General features: G+C 43.5%; 1 protein-coding gene across 2 annotated transcripts in view; it reads left to right on the plus strand.

Annotated features, from left to right (window-relative positions):
- Nucleotides 1-3,654: 3,654 nt before the first annotated feature.
- BANP (BTG3 associated nuclear protein) overlaps nt 3,655-21,121 on the plus strand; it is a 124,010-nt gene continuing 106,543 nt past the window's right edge. The window contains exons 1-5 of one of the 2 annotated variants that reach the window (XM_065745388.1): nt 3,655-3,730; nt 13,943-14,087; nt 14,603-14,674; nt 14,957-15,051; nt 16,422-16,621. In XM_065745388.1, the coding sequence (XP_065601460.1) occupies nt 14,018-14,087; nt 14,603-14,674; nt 14,957-15,051; nt 16,422-16,621 (437 nt within the window). In that variant the 5' untranslated portion in view covers nt 3,655-3,730; nt 13,943-14,017. The remainder of the gene's footprint in view (nt 3,731-13,942; nt 14,088-14,602; nt 14,675-14,956; nt 15,052-16,421; nt 16,622-21,121) is intronic. The other variant, XM_065745389.1, reaches the window with a different exon arrangement.

Raw genomic sequence — 21,121 nt, forward strand, 5'->3', positions numbered from 1 at the left:
CAGTAGATCATTACTCTGTTGGCTTTAACACTCATTTCTCTGTGGATCGGCACACGCTCCTCACGGCTCACAAATTACTTCAGCCTAAGGAAAGCTTTTCTTCCACATCCAAAATTGGCTACAACTTTTGTTGATGTGGCTGATCTCTCCAGCCCAGTGGAGTAAAAAAGACTGATGATGACGCCTGACCAAATAAACATGGGCTGTAGCAAAGCTGAACAAAGCTAGCAAACCAGCAAATACCAGGCAAAGCTATCAGCTGTGTAACAGGTAAAAGGGCAGCAGACACAGCTGGCGTGATCCTGGGAAGGTCACTGAAGGGCAGAATTGTAATAGAGCTTTTTAGAATTACACAGTTCTGAGAAAGGGAATAGATCCCTAATATTATTTCCATGATGTATGCATGGAAATTGAACAGTATGTAAACAAATTAGAGAATGCTGATATCAAGCCTGTCCCTTCTCACCTAATTTCTCAGTTTAGCACAGATGTCCTTACAAGACCGTGAACTTTGACCAACAGGGTGAACAAACGTGTAACACTGTTTTTCTCTCTGCTTTGGGAATTGAAGGTCTTTTCTTCCTTCCTCATTCATGAAAATTGGGAATATCTTCAGCAAACGAAATGTGGTGTACTTAGTACAGAATGTGAGATCGGAGTCAGAGAGGGAAAAAGTCACTGTCTTGCCCTAAGTCACAGAGCTAGGTGAAGTAGGTTCAGGAGTAAAAGCCTCTAAAACCCAACCCAGTTTTTGAAAAAAAAAAATCAAATGAAATCAAAGAAATAATTGAAAGTAGATGTGCTATCCGAAGAGTCAGTGATGAGAAGTGTGTGGTTGGAGGAGGAAGACTGATAAAAGCTTCACCAGCAGAGAGGTTTCCGACCAATAAGGAAAAACACTGCAGCAGGTTTACAAATAGCATTGATATTGTGTTTAAAATACAAACATCTTACACAAATTCTTGTATATCAATTCAACCACCTTTCTTTAAGTACCACCATGTCACAGGAGAGCACATGGCTGTTCAGAGGGACGTGTTTCAGTCCCTCTTCAGTTATGAGAATTAATACACAGCACGTGAATAAAGTAACAGAGAAGCTTAATAAACAGGAGATTTTCAAGTACTTCTTCTATAGTAGCATAGTGTACAATCAAGTTCTTATTTCAAACGCTCTGGGGTTACTTCTGTGCCCTGATCTCCTCTTCTGCATTCTTTTTGCCTTTGTTTCCACACTCTCATGCTCAGCACTGAACATAATTATGAATGCTGGTCACTTGTTTAAACAAAGGCTTTGTTTGGCAACCTTTGTTTTCCTACTGCTTATGCAGCTGCAAAATTGTGTGCACAGTGTGTTAATTTTTTACCTTTGACGCTATGGTAAGGTTTTTCTTCTATCAACAACAAAAAAAGGAAACCAATGAACTAGATACCAATCTTTTTTGACCTATGCAAAAACCACCTAAAAGCAGCAAGTTCCTTAGGAAACAATAGCAAGTGAGTGCTGATATAAAGGTAAAATAAGCTAGATGTTTCCTGGAACCAAATGATTTTTCATAACGAGGCAGAGAAAAGTTAGCATATATGTAAAGTGCAGGAGAGAGACTGAAACATAAGGATGAAAAGGTGAGGAATTAAAAAAACAGGGAAATCTCTTGCTTTTTTCATTTGGGAGAATAAGCCAGCAGGGCAATAAGATGCATTTTCTTCAATAAAATTAAAAAAATTTTCACCTCTGTAAGGAGGGGAGTGGATTTGACAAAGGCACTTGAACAAGTTACAGGGGGGTAAACTCAGAGCTAAATAAAGACTAAAAGCCAAAATTGGTCCTGATTTAAGCACTGAGAAGGGGCCAAATTGCTATGTTATTTTTATTGTGTGGCTATCTCTGCTCAAAGGATCCCACCATCATTTCCTACAGCTACTTTGATGACTACAGGTGATTAATATAATTGGCTGATGTGTTGTTTTAGCTGAGAAGTGCTGTACTGGCTTTACAGAAAGATCTCACCTCCTCAGGAGAACCTGAGTTAATAATCTCCAGGAGGGAATGCACTGATGAGAAAACACAAAGGCTGTAATGATGGATTTAGGTTTGACAGCAAAGGATTCTACTGGCAACCCTGAACAGTAGGTACTGCACTGGTATTTATGCATTGTTTTTCAAGCAGGGACCTAGTGGTTGCTTGAGTTTGCCAAGTCTGTTACAGGGCAACTCTGTGCAACAAAGCATAAAATAATCCTGTGTGAAAAGTCAGTTTATAAGTAATTTAACCTTTGAACTTCCTAATCTGCTTGTGAAAGAAAAGAACACACTAAATAAATCCATGGACTCAGCTGAACATTTACAAATCTGGAAGCAGGAGCAAGGCTTTTTGTAAGTACCAATTGCTAATTTCCAGGCTCCTAGTGACTCTTCAACACTGGAGACACCCGTTTAAGAAGCAAGTACTATTGCTTTCAAATAAAGGTGCAGAGCAGGTGCCTCATCAGTGCAAATTTTGCTCTTTGAAAGGTGAAACAAATGGGTTCTGTTCTCTGATTCTCTCTATAGCTCTCAGACAGATGAGCAGAAGGAACTTCTGCTTCCCTGGGGTCTGAAGGAGTTTAGAAACTGGAACTTTTGTGGTTTGTACTGTTCACTTTCACATGGATGCTGAAGTTGAGCTGAGGACACCTCGAGGTGGGACACTGCAAGTCTGCAGTGCCTGAGAGCGCTGCTTTGACCCAGCAGTGCAGCAGTGACTCCAGACCATTTGGTCATAGGCCTGTAGGTGTTGGCTTACCAGAATGGATTCAATCACGTACTGTGACAGCACAGAATAGATTGAAGCTTCTTATTCTGATGCAAAAGCGTGAAAGTGACTGCTGGCTGTGCTGGGGCTGAGATCTTTTTATTTGGGCATTGTTGTGATATTACAAGCTGCTTTTTTTCTTCTCTAAGAGCTACTTGCAGCCTTCCTCTGTGCTTATTATGATGCAGTTGCATGCCTCTGTTGCTCCCAGAGGTTTTCCCCATGCACCATTCTGTGCTCGCATCAGGAGCGGGGAGGAGGCAGCAGAGCAGTCGCCCTAGGGTGCTAGTTTAGCTGATTCAATTTGCTGTCTGTTCAGCAAGCAAGGCGATGTTTTCCTCCTTAATGCAACAGCGCGCATTCAGATCATCTCATTTCAGCGGTGCACGTGTTCAGGATCTGCTTCGTCGGGGATCTAATAGGGGAAGGCTGTGCAGCAGCTCCTGGGGCACCGCAATGCGTTTAAATCCACTCACTCACAGCTGCAGCGATCGAGCATCACAGCTACATCACTCGGGAAAGCAGTAATAAAAGAGGTGCCATTGAGAACAGCCCTGAGAGCGGCTCCCAGTCAGCAAAGCTTGGCGGAGCCCTCAGAGAAGGGGGCTTTGCGCGGTATAGTGTGCGGACTACAACTCCCAGAGTGCACCGCTCCATCCGCGTGTACTACAGGTCCCGTCCTGCTCGGCGGGGGCGGCGCCCAAGAGCGGGCGCGCTGCCCTCTGGGAGTTATAGTCTCTCCCGGCGGCGCGGCCGTGAAGGGCGGCTGTGAGGCCTCTTCTCTCGCGCGCATGCGCGGACGCTCTGGGCGGGCGGGGGTTGAGCGGGCGCAGCGCGGCGGCGCGTGCGCGTTGAGGAGACGGAGATCTCTCGCGAGGAAGGACGCCATTATCGCAGCCGCCCGACAAACACCACGAGAATTCGGCACCGCACACGGTAACCACGGCGCCCCGCGGCCGGACGGCTGGGGCCGAGCTCCCGGGGGGGGCTCCAGGCCGGGCGTAGCGCTCCGCTTCTCGCAGCGTTCCCGCTCCAAACAGCGCAGGCCGAGCAGCCGGGGCCGTGAGGCGGCGGCTCCGGGGAGGGGCGTGAGGCGGGGGGGCCGCGGGCTCTCAGCCGGGGAGCTGAGCAAGGGTGGGGGAGGGGGCCTCGCCTCTTCCTCCTCCTGCGGCCGCGGGGCTCCGGAGCTGGGCCCTGCTCGCAGCCCGCCCTGCACCGCCTCGCTCCCCGCCTGCCTGCACCGTGCTCGGCCCCTCGCTTACCGCCGTCCCCCTGCGGCTGAGGCCGCGGCTTTCCTTTTTTAAGGAGCCTTCCCCTCCCCCCCCTTTCGGGTTTTTGGGAAGGAAGGGTGTATCGCCGGGCGCCCCCCTCCCTGTCGCGACAGAGCGTTAATAAGCGGTGACATTGAGGGGACCGCGTTATCTGGAGTGCTGTGTCCAGTTCTGGGCTCCCCGGTACAAAAAAAAACAAAAAAAACCCGAGAGATCTTTTGGAAAGAGTCCAGCACAGGGCTGCAAAGATGGTGAAGGGCCTGGAGGATCTCCCCTATGAAGAAAGGCGAAGTGAACCGGGTCTCTTTAGCCTTGAGAAAAGAAGACTGAAAGGGGATCTGATCCAGGTTGATAAATATCTGAGGTGTGGGGGACAAAGTGGCAAGGCCAGACTCTTTTCAGCAGTGTGTGGAGACAGGACAAGGGGGAATGGACAGAAACTGCAGCACAGGAGGTTCTGCACGAATGTGCATGAGAACTTTATGGTGAGGGTGACGGAGCACTGGCACAGGCTGCCCAGGGGGGCTGTGAAATCTCCTCCTCTGGAGATATTCAATACCCGCCTGGACGCCTTCCTTTGCAACCTGGTGTAGGGAACCTGCTTTACAGGGGTGTTGGACTTGATGCTCTGTAGAGATCCCTTCCAACCCCTATGATTCTGTGATTCTTGGTTGGGGGGGAACCCCCTGGGCCATGTTCTATGTGGTCAATGGGCACAGTAAAGGTTTTCCACATGTGCAGCCATGCTGTCTGCTGCTCAGTTCGGGGGTGGACGACACACTCTTAATGTTTTTCTGCCCTTCGTCCTTATCTGTGATTAAAAAAGACAAGAAGAGCATTTTGGAAAAGTCCTGCCATCCTCGTACCGTGGGAAGTTGCGTGTTTAACGGAGCGTGGTGGCTTCATCCTGCTGCAGGGATGGTTTATTTATCAGTTTATTTTTAGAGTTCTCCAGGGGGAGTTTAAGAAAAAAAAATCCCAAGGAAACAAGTTGGGAGGGGATATAACAGCAGAGTGATTGCTTCCATTGGAGCAGCTTTCGACGTCTGGTAAAATGATAGCTCAGATCGTTGGTTGTAAAACTATCCCTTTTTTTTTTTTTCCTCGTCTGTGTTAGGTTACCTCGGGTGTAGTACCCTATTGATTGATGTCAAGGAGCAAATGTACCGTGGGTCTGTAGGGTTCTGACTGCTAACAGGACCTTATAATGCAGCCCAACCACCCTGATTGTTTTCATATCGCAGCGGTGCCTCCTGAAACAATGGGTTTACGTGGGTGGGGAGAGTTTGTGCACCTGTGAGTGGCTGTCCGTGGGAACTGAGCAGAATAACAAGCGTGCAGTGCTGAAACTGGACTCCGTACGTTCAGTGGCTCCTTGGCAGGAGTTCAGTTCTCAGTACTACGTGCTAGGAAGGGAGACTTTTTCTTTAGAAGAGTGAAAGATGGCGTTTGGATTTTGGAAGCGTTAGCGGTCCATCTGCTTTAGAGGATGAAAATATTTTGCAACTTTTTTTTTCTTTGTTTTTAATTTGTCATCTGTTATGCTGTAACAGAAACTGGCTCTAAATGACTTAATTATCCAGCGATGGCTGCATGAATCTAGATCAGGTTTAAAGCTGTGGGGTTCTTAAAATGAGTGAGCACATCAGAGGTAGCGTTCATAGTGGCCAGGATTACATTGGTGCTTGTTCTGCTGAACATGTGTCTTTAGGGCTTGTTCCCTGCTAGTGCTGTTGGTAGCACAGCACCACGAACACCTTCTATCTGTCCTACACAGATCAGGTGAAGAAGGATGAGCTCATGATTCCTTGTACCTGGAAGGGAAGTTTACCCCCACTTAGCAGAGTAGTGCTCTGCTGTGGGCTCACGTTAGTTATGGTGCCAGGATCACGTTTTACCTCATCTCTGGTTTTTATCTTCAGCTTTTCACTGACCTCTAAAGTGCTGTTTGTGCAGGAAGAATGCATCTTTATTTTTTCACAATCTGAATGCCTTCACATCTCTCGCTCAAGGATGGCTTGAATTGAGATTTCCTCCTTAGGAAGTAAATTAAAGGCACTTTGATTACAGTTGTTTTCCAAGGAAGAGAGGGGCATTTCTCTTTGTGCGTAGATCTCTGGGGCCAGAGCTTCTACTGAAACTGAGCTGAGCAGAACAGCAAGAGCTGCTTATAGAGGAGGCAGTGCATGCCACACAGTTCAGACAACAGCATGTCTGTGGATGCTAAACATCACCAAAACACTTTTCTTCCACAGGTTTGATTTGCTTTAGTTTGGAGCTTGGTATTTAGTTATCATCTATTGAAGTAATTTTGTTTTTTTATTTTATTTTATTTATTATTTAAAACATATTCATTAAATGCTAAATGGCACTCTTTTTTTTTTCAAGTAAAAATAAAAATAAAATGTCTTTAAAAGTCATGTCAACCACTTGTTTCCTTGCAGTTCTAGCTTTTCTTGAAGAAGGTGCTGTCAAGTGCATAGTTGTCTACCACTTGTCAGACTGCGTGTTATGTACGTGAAGCAAATGTGCACACAGAGGTAAACTTTATAAAATCCTTTGCGTTTGGGAACTTAAATAAAACAATTTATGATGATATCTGTTGGACAAAATTCTTTCATCACATTTCCTGTTTGTAAAAACGTGACTGGAAGGGGGAAACCCTGACTGCTCGAGGGAGGTGTACACCGCGCTCAGATGTGTCCGTATGTTAACACGAAGAACAAGCGCCCATCTTCTGCCTGTGCTGTGGGTTCATAGGAACCCTGAAGAAAAACCCTGCTCCTTGCAAACACTCGTGTAGCTGCTACATGTATCACCTCTACCAGCCTCCCTAGATACCCTCTTGCAAGTTTAAGCTGGAATTACTTTCTTTCTGGAGGAGGGAGGGAGGATGGCAAAACAGGGTAGGTCTGTACTGATAAAGCACTTCAGAAGAGCGTGAGATCTGCATTTTTCTTCTGCTCTTCAGATGTATTTTTTTTAGGGGGTAAGAATTCACAAATATTATCCCTGGTCTTTAAGCAGCACCAAGGTTTATTTCAGGAGCTGGGATGTTTAAGTGCTTGCAGGTCTAGGAGACTTCTGAACCAGCAGGTGACTTGTTTTGCCACAGATCTTATGTTGGCTGCTGTGCTTTTTGATAGGAGGTCGCTGGAATGACATCGTGTTGTTCTTTGGTTTTTGTCCCGTCCCGTCCCCGTCCCCCCCAGAATTGCTAGATCAGATTTTTTCTAAAGTGTAGGAGATGAGTGTGTGGTTGGAAAAGTATAAAAAATGGTGTTAATCCCTTTGGCTGTAATCTTCCTGTTCAAGGTAAGCCAAGTACAAAAGAATGAAGCATTTTCAGGAGTCTCCTTTGAACCTGAGCCAGATGTCAAGTCTTTACAGACTGAAGGGAGGTCCTGTTTGTGTGCTTTGCAGAGCACAGGCAAGCTGCGTGCTGGCCCTGTGGTATCTCATGTGTTGGGGTGAGCAGCCTTCAGGGCAAAGCCTGTAAATGCTATAGCCTGGTCGCTTTGCAAAGGGAAAGCAGAGCTTTCTAGCACTGCAGCTTTCCAATGTGATTCCTTGTGCCATTGCCATTGCTATGCTAAACTGGGTATCTTATGACGTTAGGGGACGGGGTCAGGTTCAAGCATGAGTCTTATTCCCACAGCCTGCCTCTCCATTTATTTTCTGTCTCTGTAGAGGGAGCTCTCTGTAACGTGGTGAGTTAACACAATTATCAGAGGAAGATAAATTCTGGCTTAGTGTCTGTGCTCCACAACACAGCCCTGTGATGTGTACCTGGTGTCGTGCTGTAAGGACAGCAGCAGCCCGAGAGGTGGAAGAGCTTAGCAGATAGAAATGACTTCCTCATGGTGCTGTCTCTTTCCAGAACTGGGATAACGATGCTTTCCTCAGCACCCTCTTCTTGCTTGGGTTCCACCAATGGGATTTCTGTCGAGCAGTGTGATGTTCCAGTTGTGTGGCTGGAGTGCAGGTCTGCTGTCCTCAGAGCACTTGTCCATTTTTTTCATCTGAGGAGGGAAAGCTGCTGATTCTGCTTGGACTATATGGATATTGTTAAACTAGAAAAGATTTGGCAGACAGTTTCTAGTCTGAGACATAAACCTGCCTGCTTCTTGAAGCACATTGAAGCTGAGAGTTTTTAGTAATGTCTTCTATTCAGGACAAATAATGTCCTCCAACGTTTCTTGCATATTATTGCACTGAATTAAGTAGACCTCATTACTCCAGTGGTCTCTGAAAGGTTAATGCACTCAGTACTGTTCAGTCAGCAGTTCTCTTGAGTACAGACAATTTTTTTTTTTAATGAGCCAAAGTTACTTCAGGATACTGAAACAATTGGACAATGTAATGGGAAAAATGGGTGTTCAGGGGTATAAACTGAAAACTATGCTCGTTTCCTTACAATTCATTTCCCATATTTTTTTGAATCTGACTCTGGTGGTCTCATAAGAGGGAAATCAGTTTTAAGTAACACAAGTTCACAGGTATTTGTGCAAATCTACTCAGATGCACAGTAAAATAGAACTAAGGTATTCAGCAGGAGGAAAGCTTTGCTGCTGGTTCCTGACTATGGCAGTGGTTACTGCAGTTGCCTCAGGAACACACGTGCATACGTTGTGAGGTATAAACCACGATGTAGGTGGTCACTCCTGAGAAGCTGTCCTTTGTTCAGTTTGAGCAACTGTTGTAATAGAGGTTTTTTTCACCTCCTCCTCTCTTGGCAGCATCTGATAACTTCTTTAGAGCTGTTATTTTTGGTTGTTGCCATTTTGTTATGCTGTTTATTTCCCACTTTCCAAAGGGGATTCAAATATTAAATTACCATGTGTTGAAATATTTCTTAATAAGCTCCTTGCTGTTTCTAAGTAACAACACTCTAAGATTTTGGCAGGAGCATGGCAGTGGTTTTTTCATACTTAAATAACACAGAAAAGGATCTTAAGTTTTGAGGACCAGAGATCCCAATGAGTCCCATCTTGTATTTGTTTCTATTCCCATGTTAGAAGTCCACCTATGCCTTTTTGTGGCTACTTGCTCATCAGTTAGTAATCAGTTAGTAATTGTTTTATTTTCTTTATTGGATTGCTTTGTACATACGTGTATTTTGAAGTTGGGATTCCTTTTTTTTATGCTGTTAGTTTACCATTTGATTGCTACTGTTACTGTAAATATGTATAGACCTGTGGCTATTGCTGCTATTGTAGTCAGCTGCAACTTTGTCCTGATCATCCAGGCTGTATTTCTTCTCGTTCTAGGCACTGGAACCTCCAAAATGGGGTTTCATTGCTAATTCCCGGCACTGGACAGTAGTTTCTGGCCAGAGCTCCACATAAACTTTGCTTCTTCTGCACATCTGTGCTGGGGGAAATGTCCCTTGTGAGGGGAGAATGCACATCCCTCTGCTGCAGAGCAGACAACGTCTGAAATTGGCTGTGTCTGCCAACCTTGTGCTGTCTTTTTGAGGGCAGTTTCCATTGCACAGAGGTCCAAGTCTATGCCCATCTTGATGCAACTCAGGAGAAGTACACTTTTAGCAGCGTTCTGGTTCTTGTGCAGAACTCAGATCTGCCCCAGATAATTCTGATGGCGTTAAGCAGTGGTTTGGAGTTCCCAAAGTCAGAATGAAGTAATGCAGAAGGATGCTCAGCTTGCTGTGGGGTAATGCTGCTGTTACAGGCGGTGATATGGACACCACGTTAAAGGACACCTGGAGAATCCACCTCAGTGCCTCTGCAGTTGTGGCCAAAGTTCCTTTGAGACAGGAAAGCCTTCTGTGTATGTAATGGGAAACGAGTTCAAGAAATCAGTTCTTCAAACACTTGTGTTTCTTTTGGAGATGCTATCAATCAAGATTCTCCATCTGGTGGATGAAAACAGCAAAACACCATGGCTACATCAAATTCTGCATACTGCTTTTGCTTACTGACCAGATCTTGCTTGGTACTTGGATTTTATGATTCGACTTGCTGATTTTCAGCTGTACAAATTGTGCCTAGCATTAATGACCAATATCCAGAGTGACTTTACTGGGATGCAGAAAATTGACCTCTGCTGTGGGGCAATGCATCTATAAACCCTTATGTACATTCAACCCGTATGGGAAGTCACCTTAAGTTCATCAGGATTACGTGTCTGTAAAATTAAACTCAGCCTTGACATGTCCAAGCACCTGAAAGCGTACAGATGATGAGTGTCAGCCTATCCTTACTTGCTCATTTGGGAATGTTTATCTCAAAGATGTGTTTGCACATGACAGCAATGAGAGTGTTTGTGTGAGGTGCATGGGGAGCTCGTGTTTGAGTTTGATGTGTGTGGCCACACTCAGTGCTGAGGTTTCTTGTCCCAGGGTTGGGTTGGTACCCAGTTGTATTTCTGCCTGAGGTCATTGTACGCTGTGTTAGGGTTGTGTGGTATTGGAGTTATGAAACAGCACCCAAGCAGAACCATGTCCTTTCCCAGATGGAAAGAAAAAAAAGTTATTGGAGCAAAGCAATAAAGTGATAATAATCATATGGGCTCTGGCAATATTTGAGTAGTTTTTCTGCTTTCCTGCAAGATTCCGTACTCCAAAGAAATGCCAGGATCCTTAGTTTTTGGAGCAGCTGTTCATTTTTTTTATGTTGCTGTCTACATGTGAGGAACTTGTCCGGGCGCCTATTAGCAGTGATATTTATTTTATATACCTCTCTGCAGAGCAGTATGGCTGCTGTCCTGGCTTTGACAGATGAAGAACATTTCTGTTGTGTTTTAGGAGGACTGACTTTGCTTTCTGATCTTTGGCTGAACCAGAGATGTATGTATACTACATCAATTTTTTAAATTGTTAAACTGCAACACGTATAATTTTCCCATGGAATTAATGTAAAACACAATGCTTCTGAAATCCTTTTAGGGTGGGTTAAGAATGATAAAAGCTGAACAGAAGCTGAGAACGATTACAGTTTCCTTTTTTAGTTTTAAATAGTAATGAAAAGGTGCAAAATCTGATTTTTTTTCTATTTTTACTTTTGAAAGTAACTTCTGGCTTGTTCTGATCAGGGGCTGTTGCTTTTTTTCACGTGAAAAGCTGCAAGGAGTTGTTCATCAGTGTAGTGGGCATGGTGGTGATGGGGCAGTGATCATTTCCAGCCTTAACGATTCTGTGCCTCTAACAGCTCTGAGAAGTGCTGGGGAGGGGAGGGATGATCCGCTCAAATAGGAGAAGTTCAAGTAAACACTGTGAGCAGAATAAAGCTTTGGAGAGCATTGGTGCTGTTTGATAAATCAACTGTTTGCCCTCTCTAATTAGCACGAGAGAAGATTTATGTTCAGCACATGCTCTCGTATGTTAACAAGTCACTGGATGAGTTTGGTTGTACTCTTTGGAATGATGCCCTGTGATTCTGTAAAGCCATCAGATGTTTCAGTAAATAGGTTTGTTTACAAGCAAATGCTCAGAAGAGTTATTCCAAATTCGTGTTTTAAAATGGATTAATTAAATTAAACTCACACGCGGATAAGCTAATATAGAAATCAGGTGACCTGAATTTAATTTAGTTGCTTACAAATAATAATTTACTAAATTAAGCAAAGGCTACTTTAAATCTAGAGTATTGGGTGTATGAGTTTGGTGTGAGAGTGCTGGCAGGGATGCTGAGCTCCAGCTCAGCAGTGCTCCCACGCCCTCCCCCATGGCACAGCAGGCTGGCCCTACAGGACCCAACCTGCACACTGCCTGGGGAAGCAAAGCAGGCACGTTTTCTTCCCCATTGAGACTTACTCCAAGCTTTCTGTTTGTTTTTTTGTCTTACCACTTCATATCTGTTCCAGGTAACTGTTTCAGCACTGGGTTCTTAATGTGTATACTCAGAGTCAGTGGGGGGAAGGCTTCTCTGTACAGCAGCTCGCTGAGCCTGCTGACAGCACAGCTATGTTTTGTTCCACCCACAGAGAGTGCAAGAATGGGTTCTGTCCTGATGCTGGCCCACTGCCTACCAGCAGTGTAGGATTCCTTGAAATCGTCATACAATGTGTTTAAATAGAAATAAATGTTGACGTTACGAAGAAACATTGCTCTGTGTGTGTGTGTGCAGTGGCTGTTTTCCCCATCACAGTTTGGTTGCTGTTATTGAAAGACTGGGAGAGTCTTTCAGGGCTTATTCTCTGATCTGAGGTTGAATACATCGGGCTGTGACCCACGAGAGACGCAGAGCACAGGTCAGAAGCGTGAAATTACTTTGTGTTTGTGTTGCAGGAAGATTTAATTCATTTCAGTCATCTTTTATGATGACTCTTGGAAAGCTAAATATGTATCAGAATGGCTTGAAAAAAAAAAGAATAGAAATCCTTTGGAATGATTTATGAGTTACTGATGTATTTGTGGGCGCAGCTGACTGAAATGCAACGCACAAAGTATCAGCGAAACCCAACGCTGTGTAAATGGATGAAATTCCCCCAGTTGGGTTTTGCTGTGGTTGGTCTGTTTTGAGCGCTTGAGTGGCGGATGTGTTCAGCTCGAGGGCCGGCTTCTCAGCGTGTGACATTACGGACAGTAACTCGAGCACAGCTGCTTTATTATGTTAAGGCTGGCTGCGGACCAGGGCTTCTCAGAAATGGCAAATCTCAGTTGCCAAATGGCATCCACACGCAGCAGGAGGTCGCCAGTTTTCTCGGGCGCGCTGCCACGGCCGTGCAGTCCCAACCGTTTTTCACCACCATCAGAACTGTGCATGACTCAACATTGGCAACGCTGGTATTTGGAGTAAACAGTTCAGAGATGTGGGGAGTCCCACTGTGGAGACGGGTGCACCGGGCCCCAAATCCTTCCTGAGCTCCGATGCTCTGCCCAACGCCCCATGCTCCACCTGCCTGCTGCGATGGCTTTCTGGTGTTCCAGGGAGAGAGGGAAATCTTTATGCAGAGCTGGATCTGGTTCAGAGTCAATGTTAGGGGATGAATTACCGTTTCCATTGGTCAACCTCAAATTATTTTGCTTGTGTTTTTTTGCTTCAGGTTGGAAATGGGGTGGGGTGGGGGGAGGGAATAAAATTGACCGATCTCTTTGTATTTGTTGCCCATCCTTTTATGACTGTGGGAAGGAACAGATGCGACTGATCCCAGTGATTTTAATTCAATTTCAGAGGCTGAAAGTTTCTCTTAAAACCCTAATAAATAATGCTGGTGGAGAGTTCCAAGGGAACAGGGCTGAGAAATCAGGAAATATTCTGAAAATAGCTTCATCGGAATTGAACAGCAGAAAAAACAGATTCAATAGCCAAGAAAAAGAAGGAACTTTTTTTTCTAGTCTACTTGTAATTAGAGGCAAGGAAGCTCCCAGTCCCTGCTGAATTTCAGAGGCCCATTGCAGTCTGTACGTGGTAGGAACGTGTGTGTGTGTGGGTCTGTGCAGACTGCAGCAGGCTGTGTGGTGTGGGAGCTTGGTGTGCTGTTACAGCATCAAGGTTTGGGTCTGAGCACTTCCATGAGCAAAGGAATAACTTGCAAATTAAAACCACGCAATTTACAGATGAGCCCGTATGCTCTTACAAGCCTTTATAATCAAATAAGTCAATAAATTGAGAAGAAGACATTTTCTTTAGTGTTTTATACCAATGAGTAACTGAATCACTGATGCTAAAAACCATCTCTTTAAATGGGAAAATGTAGAAAGACTCAGCAAGAAAAGCTTGCACTGTAGTCATGCTCCTAATGTAGGAAGGTTACCCATAGAGGTGATGCCCATAGTTTAGCTGCTGTCTCTTTGATGAAGCTTCCAATTAACACAGCACTTTGTGCCATTGCATGAGCAGTTTTCGTTGTTGGTCACTGAAAAAAAACTAAGTGCTAAATCGGTATTAATGCTCCTCTTGCTGCTGTTTTTCAGGGTTGCATGTCTCGTAAAACTGCTTGTCTGGGGCCCTGCAGTGCTATTTGACTGGATATTGCAACCTGGTTCTGAATGATGTCAGAACAGGATTTGGCAGACGTTGTTCAGATTGCTGTTGAAGATTTGACTCCAGACAACCCAGGTACAGTATTACCCACTGAAAAGGTGGAAATCACTCCTGAATTTTTTTTTCCTCTTCTTTTATCAATCTAAAGTATTTATTAAGACTGCCTGCTGAACTTGAGCAGCTTCCTTTGTTTCTTTAATACTCTTTGGATCTGATTATTACTCACATATAGGTGAGTAGAGGTTGGCAGAAATGAACAGTAATCACAGTTACGGAAAATATAAGCTCTTATCAGAAAAAACAAATCAAAACAAAACAAAAAACCTTTCTTCTGAGGCAGAAGGAAAAAGTTTGCTCAGAAATGTTTCCCAAGAGCAAACAAAAAGAGCCACCTGCCCCAGCCTGGCTTTGAACCTGCTGGGCAGGATTATCGCCTGCAGCACAGCCTGCATAGCAAACTGTTTATTTGGGAAAGCTCAAAGCGTTTTGTTAATTGATTTTGGGGAAAAACTATCTATTGCTACCCTGGATAAAGTGGGGGAAATCCTTTGTTTGTTAGAACTTCATTAGCACTGCTTACGGTTTTGTAGAGTGTTGGGGTTTCAGACGCCAGTGGATCTGTCGAAGCAGAACAGCTGATGTGGCAACTCTGCTTCCTCATGGTGAGTTCCCAATTAAAAAAGAAGAAGAAATATCCGAGGTAACACCCAAGCTTTACACCCTCGGTGCAGTTGACATTGTCATAAATCTGAATGATAATTTTTTGAGTAGCAGAAAGCTGTTGTTGTAATTTGGCACGAGTTAACGCCAATAAGTTTGAAAACCAAATTACAGTACGTTAATCAAAACTCTTCCTGTATTTTTCTATTTGCCCATTTAATGTATGTTTAACTACCCTTGTCTCTTGTGGTATGCACTATGGCAGAGCTTGCTTTTCTTTGCAGTTGTGTTGGCGAATCATGAAGTGGCAGATGATGATGTAGAACCTACTCTGAAACGTCAGCGCATAGAAATTAACTGCCAGGACCCCTCTATTAAGGTTACCATAATATCTTTTTCTGTTCTTAATCAATAAAACAATTAAGGAAGGTTTCCTGGGGAAAATGAGCAGCTGTTTATCCGTAAGACTGGAATTATATCCTTGCAGTGTATGTTTATTTTTCTGTGGAAGCTTTAAAATCTGCAGGATTGGTAAATCTCTCGGTGTAAAACCGATAGCAAGAAAGTTTATGAGCAAAATAAAATGTAACCAGAATTAATTCCAGTGACTCAGACATCATCGTTTTGATGAAGTGAGGAAACCTGACCTCAAGGACAAACTCAATAAACTGTATTCCAATGCCCAGATACTGTAATAAATATACATACAGGTAATACGTGTGTACGATGAATTTAATTATAAATTTCATTATAATTACAACATGCAGCTGCTTACAGCGTGTTTTAAATTACTACTTCAGCTAACAACATTCTCTTGAGAGTTAAGCTGCATTCAGTTTGGGCTCAGTTAGCTCAGCTTTCACTGTGCTCACAGCTGACCTGGTGCCTGACCTCCTCTAGGCCATCCCTGCCCACGACACGGGGCTGGAGCTGGGTGATCTTTGAGGTCCTAACCCCTCTGACGTGTTTAAGTCGTGCTTTTGTCTCGGAGCTTAAGTGAATGAGTTGTATGGCTGCCGTACTTGTTTAACGGTACGTGATTCGATGCAGAAGGTCTTAGAAAGTGGAGCTCTGTAGGTTGGCTGTGTAAATTGCAGCTGCAGACCACGAGATGGCGTGGTTGCTGCTTGCAGAGAAGCACGTGTACCGTTACCCTTCAGTAGCCTGTATTTCCCCAAGGGAAACCAAGCGGAGTATGCGTTCTTTTAAACACGATTGCTTAGGAAAACAGATTTTATTTATTTGCTTTTCCTAACTTGCTGTTCAGGATGAAACCAAAGTGTGCGGCATTTATTATCTCTGAAGTGATTTGTGTTGAAATAATTTCCACTGTGATCATGTGAATTTATCTGTTTGGACGGGAAAAAAAGTCCTAACTTTATCCAGAAGGATGCTTTCAGATGTTTATAATCCCTTTGTTTTTAAGAACTTTGAATGAAAGGCATTGGCATGTCATTTTAAATGATTTTGTGGGGTATGAAATCATACTAAGAAAGTGCTTAGGTGAAAATGTGTTTGGCTTGGGTGCTTTTTGGCTTCTAAATAAAGATCTGGATGAATCTGAGAATGCTAAAATGCTCCTGGATGTCATCAGTTTTGTCCGTGGCTGAGTTTAGTCACCAGGCACACTGCTAGTTCCTTTAGAATTGTTTTCCAGTAACATTTATCTGAGCTTCCCAATGTGTATGTTGCTTGAAGATAAACGTGTAAGTTTTTAAAGCAGTTTCTCTTGCATTCTCCCCTTTCTAGTCATTCCTGTGCTCCATTAATCAGACGATATGCCTGCGACTGGATAGCATTGAGGCAAAGTTGCTGGCACTGGAGGCTACCTGTAAATCACTGGAAGAGAAGTTGGATCTTGTCATGAACAAACAGCATAGCCCCATCCAGGTCCCCATGGTGGCAGGTTCTCCTCTTGGCGCTACACAGACCTGCAATAAAGTACGATGGTAAGAAAATAATAGAAATAATGCTTTGTAAAGTAGCCTAAATCCCTGTCTCTGGCATCAAGCTCTGTGGTTTCCATCTAGCTGTCAGGATCTCAGTGTGCTGCTTATGAATGGGGAATGAATTTCTCAGAGGTAACTTTTGTACCGATGTTCACGATGTTACTTCTAGTTAGAATAAGACTAATCCCATCACACTGATCCGTGGACAGTTTGCAACTGTTTCCACATTTCATTTTGGCTTAAACGAGACAGATTGATCCACCTCTGGAAAAGTCACTTCAGCTGTTTAAGGCAGTTTTGAAGATTTGCTTTTCTTGTATTTACTTATCTGGTTGTTTTGAGTTAATGAGTTCATCATTCTGATGACTTCACATTTTTATCAGCCAGGAATACAATGGATATTGCTCTGTGTGTTTGTTTTCTAAAGAGTCTCAGAAGAATAGTATCTGTATTTGTTTTGGGGTTACAAAACTGAGATAGATTTGATTATTCAACAGATTTTCCACTCTGATGAAGTGGCAGGTTTGATCTGCAGCACCGTTATGAGTTGTCTGGTGTGGTTCTAAGCATCTTAAACATTGATGTGCCTGTCATTTAACAATGGATATTTTTCCAGCCAGAGGAATGTCATGATCAAGAGACTTTTTTTGTGTAACATCTTTTCCATCTTTGGTAATTTTATTCCTAGGAAAAACTTAATACTTCTCTAAATAATTACTGTTTATTTTCCATTGTATCTGTGTTACATCCGTAGACAGCTCTCAAATAATGCCATTCTAGTCAAAGTACAAAAGTCTGAATTGTCTTTTGTCAGTCTGATTTTCCACCTTCTGATCTTTTTCATCTCCCATTCTGAACTTGATTATATTCAAAGCGTCTTCCAACTATTAATTGTGGTAAGCTATGCTGAGTGCAGTGTGCTGGGCGTGCTACTTTAGAGCTCCACAAAAAGCATTAATTCCTTACTTAATGTTGTGAGGAGCATCCATATGAGAAGCAAACAAACACACAGCACCATTAGCCTTTTCCTATTATGCCACTACTTGCTCACTGCTGTATTTTATTAGCTTTTATTATTGATATTGTGGTAGTCAGTATATTAGGTCAAGGAATGTATCCCAAGCTCGCAGTCACATTTTATTATGATATCTCACAGTTCATGCCTTTATGAGACAGGGTAGAATATAAGCTTGTTATGGTGAGGAATGCATGTTTCCTAGGAGGGTCACTACTCTAACAAAAGCGTAGTTACCCATGGCTTGTCAACCAGCTACTGTAGAGCAGACTGAACGAGCATAGGTTCTTCATCTTTCTTTGGAAATAAGGCTGTCAAAGTTTTAAAACTGAAAGAATGAAAGGCAAGGAGCACTAGAGCTGTGCTGGGCTTTGAGAAGAGCCAAGAACAGCAGCAGAGTAACGCCGTGGGTTGGTGGTGGCAGCATGTGCTTCGTCCCGCTGCTGTGTCCAGCTCTGCTTTCCCCTCCACGAAGCGGTTGCGTCTCTTCCTCTGTCTGCAATGTTTCCTGCCAATGTGGCCATTAGAAATACCTAATTACTTTTCTTTATGAGTACCATGCTGCTCAAAAATCCCAGTAGCTGCTGAAAGCTTCTTGGCTAGCAGCGCTGGTGCGGTGCCTGATGGCCGTCAGAGTGGCAGCCCAACATGATAAGTCTGAAACGCAGCGTGTGCCCGGCTCTGAGATTTATAAGTTGATGTACGAACGGTGTGACAGCACAGCTGAAATCTTCTATCCACGTTTGAAAGAAAATCTTTCATCTGAAAGGTTTCAGTCCAGAAACAGCATTATTTTGGTTAGCATCTTTCCATTAATCATTCTTCTGAGTGAGTAAGCCCAAGTATAAATGGTTCAGGTCGATTGCTTTAGATAACACAGGAATTTGTTTTGGTTTCGCAGAACTCTCCCTCATTTGTTTTTCTGGATGTATTCTGCCAACGTTACGTTGTGCAATTCCGCTGTGTCCTTAAAGATGTAATTTTTTTATTGCGGTTAAATCGAGGATAATAGTTTTTGAAATGTATTGATTTTGGAGAGGATTTACATTTAAAATCGGTGTTTTCTTCATAATCATAAAAACGTTTCTGAAGAAATAAGGAAATTCATATGTAAGTAGAGTTTCTCTTTTGTTCAGATCTTTCCTTTGTTTTGATGAAGTTAAAGAGCCAGATGTACGTGCTCTGTATTTTATCATACGCCTTTGGGGCTAAGCAATTTAGGATCCTGATCACTGAGATGGACATTGAAATATACAGAATTCTGTCTTTAATGGGACAGTTAAATGAACTGCAGAGTTCAGTGCAGGCAGTATTTGTGCAAGGACCTGGCACAGCATCCTTGAGCGAGACCTGCTCAGGGGAAGGATGTTGGCCGGCCCAAACGAAGCTGCATTGGCTGTTGTGGCTGCTATTCCCATTGGGTGGCAGTGGTTCAGTCAGCTGCTTCTAGCTGTGTGTATCAGATAGGATGTAAGAACTGTATTTTTGTAGGTGTAGATCATTATTATGTTTGTGAGCACTAAGATTAATGGAAGTATTGGTATAAAAACCAAATACCTGGATTTTTTTGTATGTGTTTTCTATGAATTATAACTCCCTTAGCCAACCTAATTTCTTGTTATCAGGTGCTGAATGGCTTTTTCATTTTTGTTGCGTTTTTATCATAAGGATTGTTATTGATTTTAATGAAGTATCCAACGATACTAATCCAGGCTTTCAAAAAGAATAGTAATTCTTCAGTTCTTATCATTAAATAGTAGCTGCTGAGTGTCTGGGGAATGTAGTTAGCCTCTTTTCCATGTAATTCATTAGGCAATGTATGCTACTACCCGAGTTTAATTTCTGGCTGTGTTTTCTTTCCTTTTAAGATTCACTGATAGAGTAGATGAGCATTATAAACCTTTTGGGTAGCGAGTGTCTGGAGCCAGAGCTAAGAGCTCCACGGAGCTGCACCCATTCCAAGTCTGAAGGCACTCCATTTGAGGGAGGAATTTTTTCAGGTTGCCACAGTTTGAAACAAAGCACGTATTGAGGGATACGGTGTCACGAAAGACATATGGCATAGAGTTTGTTTTTCAAGTTACAGGTACGTTATCCTGCCTGCCGTGAGCCTGATCTCACACACTAAACTTAGGCCTGGAAAAATATTTCTCCAGTTCCATATTCAGCCCTGAAGACGACTCAGAAAAAGACATTGCATTGTTTGGGGTGGTAACCAGAACGTGTTTGGAGAATCTTTGGAAAAAAAAAAAAAATTGGAGCTCATCGTCTTTTCAGAAATTCTTGTCACTTGTTATAAGTGAGTGCTGTTTGTTTATCCACTGGGACATGTGGTGGTGGGGCCTCTTTCCAGCAGAGTGCTCAGTGCAGCCCTTGAAGTCTGGGAGTGGCTGAGAAAAACACAGATGAGCGTCTGTCATGGTTTGGGTCTGGACCCTGTGCTATCAATCAGCTAACCAGCATTCCCCCTTATTTTCTGTCGTTGGTCAGTGGTGTTGTGTGCAAACAAACTTGTTTTAAATTAGCAGTTGGAGTGTCATACCTGCAGCTTCAGCCAGTAGGAGTTCTGTTTGTAATTAATGAGATTGTGTCATGAAGAACTGAGGGGGGATCGTGCTGCCCTCGTGTTGAACAGCTCTTTGTGCATGAGTCCAGCTGGTAGGCTGGATATAGCATGGGAATGGATATAGCAGATCTGTACCACTTCAGGGACACCCCCAATCAGGGGACAAAGTCAATGTGAATGAAATAAGGATAGCGATACAATAAGCAAAACAACAGAAAACACACACGGCAAAATTCAAACTGTTTCAGACAAAGCAGAAGTTTCACTGAAGGATTCAGGTCTTCGTAATCACATCGCTTGCCCGAAAATGCTATTGCTTTCCGTGTCTTTTTTGTCTTTTGCTTTCAATTCTGCCACCCTTCCTCCTTAAATCCCTCACAGCGAAGATGTAACAGAGGATTTTGTTGCACACCCATTTTGGAGTATGCACACACACACACAGTCATTAGCTTTCAAGTGTGATCCCTGTGGTTTTATTTAAAGAAGGAAATTATCCACCTGCTCCTCACAACGCCGGCAAGCGTTCAACTGTGTTGTAGCCTGGAGGAATTGTTGTAGCTTGAAGTACATAAAGTAACAGCTTACATCCCCAATAACTTGCTGAGGTGCAGTAGATGTGTTTGTCAGAAAATCAGCTTCTCTTGTGATCACAGATCAACGTCACAAACTGAATTTAAGCAAAGAATGGCAGCCCCAGTTCCTGAGCTGCTTAGCGTTAGCTTTGGGCTGTGCTATGAACAAAGTACTTCACATCTGATTCTCTGAAAATCACTGCAACCCTTTCCAAAATCTCCCAGCTTGTCACAGGAACTTGTCAGCCTCAGCTCCTGCAGGGTGACTCTGGTCTTCAGTGGTAATAATTCGGATGGATGTTGTAACTGAAATGTGTGTGTCAGTGCGTTCAAACAAGTACATGCTG

Source organism: Cyrtonyx montezumae, unplaced genomic scaffold, assembly GCF_038088225.1.
Source record: "Cyrtonyx montezumae isolate F1298 unplaced genomic scaffold, pur_monq_1.0 scaffold_35, whole genome shotgun sequence".
NCBI lineage: Eukaryota > Metazoa > Chordata > Aves > Galliformes > Odontophoridae > Cyrtonyx > Cyrtonyx montezumae.